We start from the raw sequence: 15,553 nt of genomic DNA, 5'->3' as shown, positions 1-15,553 counted from the left end.
CTCTGAAAGCTGGGCGGCGCGCGACGGCTGCGTTCACGTTCACGCCTTCTGTACGTCACATGACAGCAGTCACATGATCGCAAAACGACTCTAAAAGTTTTTCTCTGTAAACTCTTCGAAGTAAAAGTATCACCCGGTATGTATGTATTTATACATTTATTTCACCTGATCAATTCTCTCTCTCTCTCTCTCTCTCTCTCTCTCTCTCGAAACTAACCTCCATATACAAATAATAATAATAAAATTGTTGGTACTTTATTTTTTTCTTTTTGGTCATTATATCTTTATTACATTTTCAAAAAAATAATAATAAAAGCATTGTCAGAAGTAAAAAAAAGAAAGTGCAATAAAAATATATCTCATGAAGAGGAATTAAATGAAAGTGAGTAAAGAAATATAGTTCACAATATAATAGATCTGCTGATTTAATTTCTAATCCCCTGAGCAAATTTTCCATCAGACCTAATGGTCCAAAAAAGACCCCTCCTTTCAGTCTGAGTGTTCAACCCTGATTTTAAAACCATCAAAAAAAAGAAAATAATAATAATTTAAAAAGTGCTTAGACACTTAAGACAAACAATGCATTTATTATTTCAAATTTACAAATCTAATATCAATATATCAGTGCTTGTTTCCATGAACTGCAGTAAAGGACTTGGCAACTACGTGTCACTGTTGTCCACATAAACAATGTTTGGGTTCAGTTGGTTAACAGCCTAACTCCAATTCTGTCTGCTTTACCTGAGTCATCATATCTCATACATTAAACCCCCATCAGTACTAAGAAAAGCACCATCAATGTACAACTGAACATGGTTTTAACTTGACAGAAGAAACATGTGTAAACATTTCTTTGTCATCCTTCAGATCAGTATTATGCAGCATACTAAAATAGGCTACTACTATCATTATATTAGTTTAGTTTAGTTTTAGTTTAGTTTAGTTTATTTCAGTCAATCATGTCATTAAAAGAAAAGTTACAAACCAGAAAGAAAAAAGCAAATAAAGAAAAAACATCAATCAGAATAAACAACAAGAAACAGAAAAAGAAAATTTGGACCGAAAAGGCATAGGCTGAAGCATAGCTTATTACGCCTACCCTGTTACAACTCTGATTAATTAAAAAATAAAAAATAAAAATTTAAAATGTACAATTTTTGTTATTTATTAATAAAAGAAATAAGCAACCACAAAACAGCAAAAAGAGAGAAGCTGCTTGATTCGATTTCCCTTTCTTCTTCCCCTTCTTCCCCTTCCTTTCTCCTCTCCTTTCCCTTCTTCCTCCCCTACTTCCTTCCTCCTCAAAAGAAAAGAGGAAGAAAAAAAAAAAAAAGGAAGACAATCAAACATACAGAAAACAGAACAGAAATAGCAGCAGCATAGCACGTGTCACCACTCATTACTCTAATTCTCCAATTTGTTCCATAAATTAACAGCTGTTACCGTAATGCATTGCAATTTGGTGTTGGTTCTTGTTTTTAACTTTCTAAATATACATACTCCTCTGAGATTGTAATGGCTTTGTCTTAAATTAAACATTTTCTGAATACATTCGGGCAGCAAGTTGTTGTAAATTTTGAACATAAGCTGTGCAGTTTTGAAATCCACCAGTTGTTTGAATTTGAGTTTGAGTATAAATTGCGAAGTCAATATAATGTCAGATATAAAACAGTAGACTACCTGTCACATTACTTCTTACTATTCAGTTTACCTAATGCAGTTCATCCACCTGCATATCCTACTCTGGGCCACAAGGGGATGGGTTGAATTGTAGCATGCACTGCATGAGAGGGGAAGCAGGTGGCTTACACACATTAAATAGCTTGTTCTTCCCATTTTATCACTTCACTTCAAGAAAATCTGATAATAAACAAATTTCCCAACATGTAATTACATACATTTACACAATAGAGCTATCTCTACCTTCATCAGCTAACACAAACACTTATAATAATGTAGCCTAATGTATTAAATTAGGCAATGAAATTACTCATTTATGATTTAAACACAAGAAAATGACACAACATCCGATAAGGTCAACATGATTCCATATTTTATACCTGAGAATTCATACAATACATGAATACGTTGTACATGAATAGGCTACAAGAGGCCAGACCAGACTAAGAGCACTGATAATAAAATACTTAAGCTTCTGTCTATACATATTATATATATTTCTTGTATGTAGTGTGCACACAGGAAAATTACCAAACATTTTATTAAACATACTACTCATTAACAGAATTCACAATCTCTCAACTCACGACCACAATGGAATCCTGGGAAGACTTGGTTGGATAAAACCATGAATGGCTAAATGCAGGTTTGCAGGAACTCTGTGGATGAAGAGACCTTGAGTCGTAAAATGCAGCCACAAATACAGTATTCACCATGTGCTCACTATTCAGGTGCATGCAAAGAGTTTGTCTGAATGCTTCCATTTCCTACTGCAGGAGACAATTGTGTTTCATTGACTCTCCTGTTAAATTCATTTCCCTCTCAACCTGAGCCTTCAGGGCGTTCTTCCTCTGCTTCTCTGCTTTCTTCAGCTCCTTTGAAAGTCTTTGTTTCTCCTTCTTTGAGGCCTTTTTCGCCTTTCTGAGCAGCTTTTCCGTGTAGTGCTTGCCTTCATTCTCAACATACATTCTCATAATCTTCTCCAGGAGCTGGTCGGTCTGCTCCTGGTCGTTCACCTGGTTGTTGAAGACGTGATATCGCCCGTGGCAAACCTGAATGAACTCTTCCAGCTCTGCACTCTTGGAGATGAAGCTTTCAATGGTTTGTTGCTTCAGTTTGTCTCCATGTGTGAACAATACCAGCGAGTGTCTAACCGCCTCCTCACCAAAGGTGCTTTGAATCATCTTCATGGTGTCTTGCTCCTCCTTGGTGAACCTTCCCAGCCTTAGAACCACCAGGAAGACATGAGGACCAGGAGCAGATGCAGAGATACATGTCTCAATCCTCTTCGTCACTTCTTCATGGGTGAAATTAGTATCAAACAACCCTGGGGTGTCAACAACAACCACCCTTCTACCGCCAACCGCTCCCTCAGCTCTCATGCATTGAAACGTCCAAGAAGAAGAAGAGAGTTCCGACTGAAACACTTCACTTCCCAATATGGTGTTTCCTGCTGCACTCTTTCCTGCTCCTGTCTTCCCAACCAGAATGATGCGAAGTTCATCACTGCTCTTCTGCTTCTGGGACACTGTTGAGATAAAACACAATATATTTACTTTAGCTTTGGCACTGTAGGTAATTTATTTTGACTCAGACTCACACATGTCCCTGCTTCTCAAAATTCTCACTAGACCACCAAATGTGGATAAATCCATCACTGATAGTCAACAATTATTTCATTATCATTACCTCTTGTTTGCTGGACATCTTCACGAGAAACACACTGAGGTTTGGAGACAAAGTCAAGGTAGCAAGGTCAGTAAGTGTATGTGTGTTTGACCATAATAATAGAATAAAGATGGTTTATCCTTTAAAGGTCCCTTTGTGTCCATAAGGAGATATATTTCAGATATTAAGACCCCATGAAAATCTCAATGTTTTACATCTTCTCTCTCAGGCTCCTCTCTGCAGTCATAGCAACAAGAGGTCAGTTAGCCATCGGAAGAGAGGAGGCTCTGAGCCTCTCCTGTGATTGGCTGACTGAGTGACTAAATAAAAGTGGAGCAGATTTCAGGTGAAACCAGAATCCTGCAAGTGTTGGATGATGCTTCTGGATAGGTGGAGCTTTGGGCGCAGTGGTGACTGTTTAGTTGTGACATCACAGAGTGACAGGAAGTCCTGAGGGCTGGTTTTAGGTTTTAAGGCTCAGTTTCCTGAAAACAAGCTGTGTGTATTTCTCTGTGGACTGAGGCTTTGATACTGTCACAGTAATAATATCATATTGAAACTAGACCAGCTTTATAATCAAAGGAGAGTCTGACATCTATCTTTGCAATGACGATTAATAGAGTGGTAAGAAATTACTGATAACAATGTGTTTATGACACAATTGTATAAGAATCTTAAATCACTTTCATTCTCAGTTAATCCCACTTTACACGATCAGCTGGTTTCCTCACACTGACCTGTTTACCTGTTCCCATTTCCTTCATTTCAGTCAGATAACTCAAATCAAATGTACATTGATGAGGACATGTTTTAATCGGAGTTTGCAGGTACATGGACAGTAGTTTCACAAAGAGGAAGATGAGAAAATATTGCTGTCTAAATAGCGCGTCAAATTGAGAGGGTGTGTATGATTGAGTGAGGTAGCCTATGTCACACGAGTAAAGCAGAGCAGCTTGTGTTTTCTGCCTAAACTTGCTCCCAGGCTTAACTTCATTAGTTCCAAAGCACTCCATTCATTTCCTGCAAGATTGTTTACTATTTCTTACCTGTATTTTTCAAACCTGTTCCTGCTGGTTTTGGGATCCCATACCCCACCCCTCACCAACTGTGTCCCTAGGTTATTTATTTGTCTTACTGACCTGTGTCACTTCCTGCTGCCTCTATAGTAAGGTATCAGTGCATGGATTTAAGAAATGACTGCACAAAAACACATTTACAGTTAAACATAGTTTTATTTTCAATCATAATCCATCATGGTGAGTACATACAGTATATTTACAGTGACATAAATTACATGATTAAATCATTACATGATTTCATTATATTACACAAGTGTACAGTTTAAACCTGTTGTCAGATATGTAGCTTGTTACAGGCTGATTATCTTGATATGCTGAAGCTAAAATAATTTCACTTATGAGAAAATAGCAATAATGAGCATCGGATTTATTGTGCAGAGTTCATTAAGAGTAAGTTTAGTAAACTTAGTAAATTGCAGATCAACTGTACATTCTTCTACTGCACGATCTTACTGCACATGGCAACGGTTTGAGACTGACACTGATATAGCACCAATGCCAGCTCCAACCGCTGCTCCGGCTGCGGCTCCAATTACCAAACCAATCGGACCTCCTGCAATTCCAAGCACACCTCCGACAGCAGCACCGCAGGCTGTTGCTATGGCTATAACTGGAGCTCCAACAAACTGATTAGACTTTTCAGCTCGTTCCCGGGCTTCATACTGGTATCTCATGTGGACCCGTGTCTCCTCCCTGTGGTACACCCGTCGACTGCATTTGGCTCTGAGTTGATCCAGCTCTTTCTGCTTCTGTTCTTCCATCTCCTTCAGCAGTCGCAGCGTCTCCTTCTCGATAGCTTCCTCCGCTTTCATGAACATTTCGTTGGTGTAGTAGCTTCCACCGTTAGCCATAGCCATCTTGTCGATTATGTCCAGGAGTTTACTGGTCTGATGCGGATCTCTGATTTCGTTGTTGAAGACATGGTATCGATTATTGCAAGTCCAAATCAGGGCTTTCAGGTCGGCATTTTCTGAAATATAGCCCTCGATGGTTTGTTTCTTCAGCTGGTCTCCATGAGTGAACAATACCATCGTGTACTGGGAAGCATTTTCACCAAAAGTGGTCTGAATCATCTTAATGGTTTCCCTCTCCTCCTGCGTGAACCTGCCCAGCTGGAGAACCACCACGAAGGCATGAGGACCAGGTGCAGACAGAGAGATGCACATCTTGATCCTCCTCAGCACTTCCTCTTGCGTGAAATTTGTGTCAAACAGGCCCGGGGTGTCGATAACCGCCACCGTTCGACCATCAACATCCCCCTTGGCTTTCTGGCATTCGGCCGTCAGGGAAGACGGAGATAGCTCCGACTCAAACGCTTCCCTCCCCAGGATGGTGTTAGCCGCCGCGCTCTTCCCCACTCCGGTCTTCCCGACCAGAACGATCCTCCTTTCATTTGAATCTATGCCACCTCCGAATCCTGTCAGACAGAGATACATCGCATCATACAGTGCAGCGGTGTTAGAGGCGGTGTTGCATTCCCCAGAACTAAAAAAACAAAAAAACCTGTCCGCTGACTACATTTTTGAGAATGAATGAGTCATCGGTCACAAGGCAACATCAGTGCATTCATCCTTCGAGCCATCAATAACACGCTGATAAACAACCTTTGTTTGGGTGATGACAGTGCATTTTTGATTTTATCCAACAGGTTTGTAAAGATTGATTTTTTTTTTTCGAGTCACAAAACTGTTTGACTGTGTGAATTAAAATAATTTTAAGCTGCACTGAAGTCTAACGTCCACAATTATCAGAGCAGATCACAACATTTTAGATGTTCCATGAACTTTGGGAGTCGTACTTAATGTCACACTTTTGTCTTGTTTCCATGTTTTTTATTTGTTTTGTTTTTTTTGGAAAAAAAGTTTAAAAGTCTAAAAGACAGAGATTTATATATATATATGTATATATATTATTCTGCACAGAATATGTATTTCATTGTAAATTTTAAATTCTTTATTCAAGACAAAAACGCACAACCAAGTAGACGGGATGATTTTGTGCCCCTTTCACTTCTTGAGAGTATGGAAAATACACACACACATACAGTTTAACAGGTAATCTAAATCGCACCATCTGTAAAGTCATCATTTCATTTCCTCTACCAATCTTTGTATGACCGTACAGTGAATATCTCAGCACTGGATCATTCATAACAATCACTACCATCAGCACTGGAGATGTGACCAAATCTGGCACCTTAAGGAAAACTATGCTAACATTGACAGAGCAAATAGGTTAAATTTAAGGTAGAACGCCCCCGGGTGCCTCAGAGCTCTGGATGAGTAGAGTGTCAGAATTAAGGCCCCACAGGTTTCCTATTTTTTGAGTCTTGTCTCTACACAGCAGCTTGAAGCACAACCAGACTGTGTGTTGAACTGAAGACAATCAGAACTGGAGAGTCGGTCTGTTTGAATAGTAACATGTTTTCATTTACACCTGTAAGTATTGAAGTTAATTTGAATGTGTATGCAAACAGGCAGTCAGTCACTGTGAATATCCCAACCAAAGTCATTTGTTTTATCTGACAAGGCTCCTTACTCAGGGGCATGTTAAGTCTCAGACCATTGGTGAGTGTAGTGTTAGTGAATTATAAATTGAAAATACATTAACATTACACAACTCAACCCAACTTTCAATAATCACACTGAAAACACAGCTGACTCTTACCTTGATAGCTTCCAAATCCTTTGCTCATGTTGAACACCTGAGATGAACCTGCCACCGTGTGTCTTGTTGGTAATGATTGTTTTCCTTCCTGTCACTTGTCATTACTTGAACCTTTCCCTCCTCGGGGCGTTCCCTCTTCCTCTCTGTGATGCAATTTCTGAGCAAAGGAAGTGTCCCAAATATTCTTTTGTCACTTGAGTCAGATGTCCATGTATAATGATACATTTAAATACTGCCCTTTAATGTAGATGGGGTATGTTATTATCACACCGGCATAAGCTATTATAGGAGATTTCCATTGTAACATTCATGAAATGATCTAAAGGCCTGTGGTGTTTCGTCTTTTTATTTTATTTAACATGTTGCAACCATATTTGTTAACAATGGATATTTGCAAGTTTACTAAAACATGCTGTATAACTCTAAATATAAATTCAAAGATTACAGACTATTTTTTTAAATTATTTTTTCTATAATTAATTTCACACATACATAATAATAGTCAGTACAGAATATATATCAAATTTGTAACAGGTTTTAAATATTGTTTTCACACGTACATGTAGGCCTATGTTTTTACTACATATACAGTAAGGAAAAGTGACATGTAGGCTATTACATCTGTATTTGGGGTGTAGAGAAATGAGCTCCACTATTGTTGAGGAATAAACTTAAGAAGGAAACATTACACTTTTGGTCATTTACCAACTCTTCACCCTTCAATTTAAAAACTGAAACTATGTTGTTGACACATGTTAACAAGAAAGTCCAGTTCTGGCAGGTTCGAGAAGCAAGTGCTTTGTCATCATGGCAAGTCTAAAATAGTTAGATTTCTCACATGATCGCATCTATTTATTCCATCCTACTTCCTGTTGTCAACTTTAATTTTAATTTGAGTTCAGACTTTTCATAGAACTACACATTCATATAGTTTTACTTAGACAACCCCAATGTTATGAACTGAATGGAAGAAGACATTGGTATACTCTTTGCAACATAAATGTAATCATGCCAAGTACTGTAGTATGTGAAGGTATGTATGCATTTTATGTCTGCAGATGGCTTCTGATAAAGAGTTAAAGCATGTTTCAAAATGAAATTGTAGTGAGCTGTTGCCTCAGTTACAGCCCACACTACTTCTCTACTGCTCTGCTGCCTGGCCCATGGGCTAGCCATGCTGAAAACCAGATCTGGACTCTATCTGCACTGTGGGCCCATCCCACCCACAATCAACAGACAGACCACACATATTATTATAATTTATAATAAAAACTGAGCATGTGTAGTATCTTTGTCCTTTTAGTTCATCATTTGAATCACACAAACTTCCAAAATTGAAGTTGATCCAGACCAGACCCCTGATACTGACTCAGTGCCCACTGGTCATTTTCATTTTCTGCGTGTGCATTATGCATTTGGACAATATGTCTGCTTTCAAAGAATTCACCTTTGAGTGCTTTATCAGGATTTTTGGGCCTTGCATTGGTCTTGGTACACCTCTCTCAAAGAGAAGAGAAGGAGAGTGTGTGTTGATACCACTGTCAGTTTCATAATCGTTGTGTTACATAGCAGCGGTTTACATCAGAAGGAGGTTTCATGTAAGTGTGTTGACGGATTGTCATGGTTGATTTCTGGTATGTGGCTGCTGTTACGTAAACACTACTGTATGTCACTCACATCCAACTGCCAGTTATCACCACTGACATGTGTCAGTGATGATTATGATATGGCCCTGCTGCTGTGTGTAAAACCGCCTCTCACGTTTCACTGACAGATACCACTCTCCACTGGCACTGTCCAACTAGCTTGAATGTCACTGGGGCCTCGTTTGACCCTACAGATTAATTTGGTCATGCTGTTGACACTGAAGTCAAGATTTAACAAACTACTGTCACCTGCACTGTGTGGCCTACAACCCATCGTGTCAACAGGTTGTTGCACCTGTCAGCTGCAGTGGTGTGAGAACCTACTGTACAGCTGGAGGAATTTAACAAAGCAGGCATCACCCCTTCCATGGATTTGGTAAGATTAAACAACCTAGCAGGGTTTAGCATAACAAACCTACACACAGAACACTTTAATTTGAATTAATATATTGATTTGGTTTTGGAAGTGATCAATAAGGGTGTCAGTTAGGTGTTCTTGGTCCTAATATCTTGACAACATACCACTGAACTCCCACAATGCAGCAGTTTGTGGAAGTGCAGAGTAATAGGGATGTGGGTGTGTGACACAATCCACCTAAGGCAACAATATACAACAAAATAATATAATATAATATAATATAAATGTTGCACATGTTGTCAGCTATGTTTATAATAACAGTGTGGAACTTTGGAGGATGATACAGATACAGTAAGTGGTGAGGCGATGAGTTGGCAGACTGTTAACAGCTAACTGGAAAAAAAAAAACATCAGGGAGTGTGTTAAAGCAGAAGTAAGCGATATATTTGTGTTAATATAAGTCTTAAATAGTTATATCTTCCGACAGCAATCACTTACATAGAGTGTTTGGACCGAAACACGGGTCTGTCAGTCACTCTGCTCTGCTCTGAGCCGAGGAGAAAACTTTTCTCGTATCCTACAGTTTTTATCCAATGAGGAGAGAGAACGGCATGCAGGGCTGTGTGTGCAGCCAAGGGATGCGCGTGAATGTGGTGACGTAGGGACGAGGACTGTTATGGTGCGTTCAAGGCAGCCCGTAACTCGTGTTTTTCCGACCTGTGAAGTCATACCAGTTCGATCTGGTACGAGTTCACGGGTCGGAAGTTACGAGTGGCCGTTATAGTGACTTTCACAGGTAAAACAGGTCGGAAAAACATGAGTGGGTTGCCTGGAACGCTACAAAATCGTAAGTTGTGACTTGAAGCTGTAATTTACGGTTTCAAAAGCCTGCCTGGAACGCAGCATTAGCCAAAACGACCGGATCGCTTACTTCTGCTTTAAGTAGAAATATGAGGAAACAAACACATGCCAGGGCGTAATTAATTGTTTTGTCTTACGGTTTTCTTACGTCAACCTTTAATTTAAATAACAGGCTAGACAAGTACTGTGCGCTGATGGTTTGTTATTTTTCATTCTTTCTCTTCCCACCTCCGTCTCTGACTCTAAGACATACTATATTATTGTACTATAACTTTAACCAAACTGCAACAGCAAAACCAATTAGTAGGGTATGAAACCCTCCCGTCTAACTCAGCCACACGTTGTTCACCTCCATGTGACTATTACTATTTTGGGGCTTTTGTTGTATTTGAGACTTCGTAGGGATGGGCTGATAAAATCAGCCCTTACCCATTGTTTTTTGACTAAGAAGTTTAGACATGATAGATAATACATATCAGCAGCTCCAGCTGCTTAAAATATTTTCCAAGGTTGCACACTGATTTTCCAACCTAACCGGTTTCAGTTCAGCCTGCCAGCAGTGTTGTGGCTTGGTGCTGCTACGTTGACTTTGGTGGGATTGGTTTAAAGCCTGAGGAATGAGGTATAGGAAGAACACCATAACCCTCTCATAGGGCCGGTACAGTATGGCCCCCCACTGCCCACCCATGCTGCCTGAATAATTTTCATATTTACAGTGTAAGATGTGCATCTATTCTGCTGTGGATAGGATACCATGTGGTTTTTGTTGAAGGAGAATCAAAACTGACATTATGCTAAAGCAGATACCAGTGTTGAAAACCTAACCCCTGCTTGTAAACACCGAAAGTTGAATTATCCAGGTCAGATTGAAAAAACAACTTCTGCGTTACATTCTTCAGCTGAAGGACAGCCTCCTTCATGAACAGGAACAAATGATGCAACACTTAATTTATTAAGGAATAAAATGTGAGTTGTTTCAGTTCTATCCTCCAAAATGACCTGTAAATCATTCTAATGGCCAAAAGACATTTGGAGAATATGTCACAGCTCCCGGCGAACCAGAACCGGCTGCAGTGAAAGTGAGAGTACTTACACATCAGTCTGAGGCTTCAGAGAAGATGGAAGATGCAGGGAAATAGAACCATATTAGAGGGAAATAGATGAGAAAAGATGACTGTGAGAGCTTAAGAGACAGAGCTGTGATACAAAAACAAAATGACAGGTACAAACACAGCACTGATGTGATAGATAGGACTGGACAAAGCCTGCAATGAACTGATAAATACTGACTCTGAGTGACTGTTATAATATTATAATCATCACATTGCCTATTCATACATAAATGTCTGTGCAATACATACCATACTTGTACATACAATACAATTACAGTTACTGTGTTATTCCTCATTAGTCTTTTCATTTTATGTCATGTATGTCCAATGAGTATGACTGGAGGAACAAGGCCCACAGAATAACATTATGATTAGGACATTGCAGTGAGTTCACAAAGGTTAAAGGATTATGGTCTGAATAGAGAATGTTGTAACTGTCAATTTACTGCGGGCAAAAGTAAAATAGATTTGGTCTCCTATGTGTCTGCAGGCATTTGAGAATGTCAAAGTTGAACAAGAAACAACTCAATTATTCAATGCTGAAAAAAAACCTATGCCGTAGTTGTGACAATTAACTTTTAAAAATAGAGTCTAGCAGCATGTAGAATTTTCATTATCATAGTTGTAGGGAAATATTTTGACCTTTAATTTAGTTTTCTTTTTTCTCAGTTCCATCCAGAAAGTTAATTTGAAATGCGAACTCTGGTGAAAGGTGCAAGTGTCCACATACATTGATCTGCATGAGACTAGCCTACTCTCCACAGCTGAACAAAGTAACCATGGTATCAGCTCACATCTGTGTTTTTCAGTGACTTGCAGATGAAGTAAATGGAAAACTTAAGAAAGCGTGCAGCCAAACTTGTTGAACGACTTAAGACCGTGAAGTCCCTCCCCTCCTCCACATTTCTACATTTCTGTCCTGTCACCACAACCACTGGAGGCAGACGGCTTGGAGCACGGAGAGTTTTCCTTCTCCTCTGCTCACAGTGAACAAATGAACATTAAAACAACATCCATTATCAGTGTGGGAATCAGTGACATACCTGCTGCCTTTGTTTGCACTGGGTTTTAAAAGTGGCCTAACAGATAATGAGAGGTATGAACTGTATGAGAGGTCAACATGGTGCACTTCAGCAGGAAGCTGATACTAACAGCAGAAGTGCACAGGGATGCTCGTATTTGTGTCTGTTTAACTAAAAAAAAATCTTTATCTGTATCTGTATTCCAGTTTAAACCGGAAATTTATTTTTATTCATTAATTTTTCAGTAATTGTCTCTTGTCTTCAAAGTATCACACTGAAATATACTAGTACCTTCTCATATTGTACTTCTCATTTCATCTACAGGCTATGACGTCTAAACTTAAAGCAGAAGTAAGCGATCCGGTCGTTTTGGCTAATGCTGCGTTCCAGGCAGGCTTTTGAAACCGTAAATTACAGCTTCAAGTCACAACTTACGACTTTGTAGCGTTCCAGGCAACCCACTCGTGTTTTTCCGACCTGTTTTACCTGTGAAAGTCACTATAACGGCCACTCGTAACTTCTGACCCGTGAACTCGTACCAGATCAAACTGGTACGACTTCACAGGTCGGAAATACACGAGTTACGGGTTGCCTTGAACGCACCATAACGTCTTGTCAGCCGATGGAGTTAGCAGCCCCCGCCCTCGTCATGGATCTATTGGTCCTCGTCCCTACGTCACCACATTCAGGCGCATCCCTTGGCTGCACACACAGCCCTTCATGCCATTCTCTCTCCTAATTGGATAAAACTTGTAGGATACGAGAAAGGTTTTCTCCTCGGCTCAGAGCAGAGCAGAGTGACTGAGAGACACATGTTTCGGTCCAAACACTCTATGTAAGTTATTGCTGTCGGAAGATATAACTATTTAAGACTTATATTAACACAAAAATATCGCTTACTTCTGCTTTAATTTGAAAAAAACTCCTTTTATTGTTATAAATGAGCTATTAGGCTCCTTCACCAATGAGAGACAGTGGTAGATGAGACATGAAATTCAAGACAAACTGCCAACTGACTGCAACAAACAGCTGTCCCAGTGCAGAGAGGAGGTCACAGTATCAAGACATTAACTTTAATTACACTCAACTGTAATGTGTCTCTAGAAGATGCTTGCAGTCGCTGCAACAAGGAAGTGCATCACATAAATATGGTTTTATGGATAATTACAAGAATGAACAAATCTGAATAATATTTGGATCTATCTCATTACTGTTGCCTTTCTGAATACATATTTGCATCGGGCTCACCCTTAACCTACAGCAAAGAGTTGTTCTCAGGTCAGTTTCCTCTCACTGACAACATGCTGCATTTTAAAGCCTAAAACAACTCCTGCACTGACTCTCAGCTCCTACATGGTGAAATTCCCAATGTGGCCATTTGAGGTCAGTGTAGTCTGAGGATTGACTGTGCTTCTTAAAAACACACACACACACACACACTAGACACACATACACACAACAGTGTGTTCACATGTCAAGTGTCCAGTATTTACATTTGGTAATTGTCTTTTTGTGAGACTGATTGGCTCTCCAGCCGCTCTCTGTGTCAACAAGTCTCACCCACTGGATCCTATAAATTAATTTTCAGACTCAGTGATTGCTGAATTATTTACTCAGTGGCTGTGAATATTGTGCACGCCCCAAGAATGGCAGCCTCTTGAAACAAATGTAGTGCGTGCAGCTCCCGGGTCCATTATCTTTACATACTGTGACATTTCACTTCAGAGCTAGTCATCCCTTCACTGTGACGTTCAGTTGTTGTACTTTTAGAGGCTCGGCTCATGCTGGCTGTGCCTTTGTCTCCATCACACTGTTGTTTCTGCTGCTTATTACTGTGTGTCAGCTCCAGCCATTACATTATCATTCTGATTATCTGTGCATGTTGTATAAGATTTAATGAGGTGAGCTACTTGGTTGTTTTATTTTGTTTTGTTTTACACAGAGATCTGACCTTTCTATGACACAGACAGTGATGGGCCATGGTGAAAGCTGATGGAAATAGTGATGCAAAAGAGAATCAATACACAACTCCGAGGATTAAGATCGTATAAATATACTTACAGCGGTGAATTGCTTGTTCCAATCAGTTACATGATATAAGAATAATGAGGAAGATGCCCACACAGGAAGTGAGGAGATGACACTTGAATCTTGGTGTTTTGGAACTTGAAAGTTCATTAGAAAAATGTGAACTTCATTCCCCATGATTACACGATCTGACTTTTATGTTTGACTAAAGTTTTGTCAGTTTTTAAACTCCCACACTTCTCATTTCTCCTGTGTTTGAAGATCTGAAGTGTTGATCTATGAGAAGACATGTTTGTGATTCTAAGAGCTAAAAACCATCTCAGTGAAGTTTCCCATCTCCTCCCTCAGGCCTCTTTCTGGAGCCCAACAGGTCGGTGCCAGCCAATCAAAAGAGAGGAGGTTCTGCACCTCTCTTTTGATTGGCAGATTGTTTTCTGAGCAATAAACAGACGGTGGGTCCAGGTGGGCTGGGCTTGAAGTATGAACTGCTTTGTTCTGACATCACAAAGTTACAGGAAGTGCTGACTGTTTCCAGCCTCAGTTTCTGAATACAGGCATTTCTCTGTGGACTGAGGCTTTGATACTTCCACAGACCTGCTTTTTAATCAGAGAAGACTTTGGGGCTGTATCTTCCAGCCAGTGTAAAGCTCACTGTAGAGCTGTGAACAGTGTGTTGATTCACTCAGTCCATCAGTCCTGTCCAGGACCGTTGCTAGGAATTCTGGGGCCCCTGAAAGAATACTAAAGTGGGCCCCTGACTTTTCCACTTTTTTTCTCAGACTACGTAGCCTATGTATTATCATTTTTTATTTAGCCTACTTTGTTTTGATGCTAATGCAGCATTACAATGAGTATTAGTCAGGGTCTTATGCAGAATAATTCAGTCATACAGAGATTCGACTACTGGGGTTTTTTGTGGGCCCTACTGGGCGCTGGGCCCCTAGAATTATCATCACCTTTCTCCCCTATACAACGGCCCTGGTCCTGTCAGACACAAAGAGCTGCGGCCTGTGTTGACCACGGATGAAATCTAACTCTGATACTGTGAGTCACTGTGATAGAAATACACCAAGGTGCAAGACATGGGCACATTCTGAAGACACTTGTTCCAGGGGCTTGAGCTTTGGATCGGTAAAGTAGAGCTTTTAATGGCTAAGACCTTTAAAGGGATAGTTCAACATTTTGGCAAATTGCCATAATCCCTATAGTTTTAGTAGTAGGTTCGTTACCTTTAATTGTCGGTGCAAGCTATTTTTAGAATGACGGAGCAGAGCCACGAGCTGCTCAGAGCTACGCTTGGTTTCCCTCATCAAACTCATCAAATACACAATCCAACAACTCCAAAACACTCTCATGGACAAGTTCACCACACTATGAGATAATAATGGAAAGTTATGAGGCGGGAGTTGTTTTTGAGGTAAATTCATGCAAA

The 15,553-nt window shown here is 39.9% G+C and overlaps 1 protein-coding gene across 1 annotated transcript; it reads right to left on the bottom strand.

The window, feature by feature from the left end:
* Positions 1 to 4,876: 4,876 nt before the first annotated feature.
* Positions 4,877 to 5,863, bottom strand: LOC311005259 (GTPase IMAP family member 7-like; the record flags this gene model as incomplete). The annotated part of the gene is made up of 1 exon (XM_083997615.1): positions 4,877 to 5,863. The coding sequence occupies one exon, from the start codon at positions 5,861 to 5,863 to the stop codon at positions 4,877 to 4,879; it is 987 nt and encodes a 328-aa protein (XP_083853741.1).
* Between the last annotated feature and the right edge of the window lie 9,690 nt (positions 5,864 to 15,553).

The sequence above is a fragment of the Trachurus trachurus genome, assembly GCF_905171665.1.
Source record: "Trachurus trachurus genome assembly, chromosome: 22".
Taxonomy (NCBI): domain Eukaryota; kingdom Metazoa; phylum Chordata; class Actinopteri; order Carangiformes; family Carangidae; genus Trachurus; species Trachurus trachurus.
The sequence above is the reverse complement of the archived record's forward strand: the minus strand, read 5'-3'. Positions and strand labels throughout refer to the sequence as shown.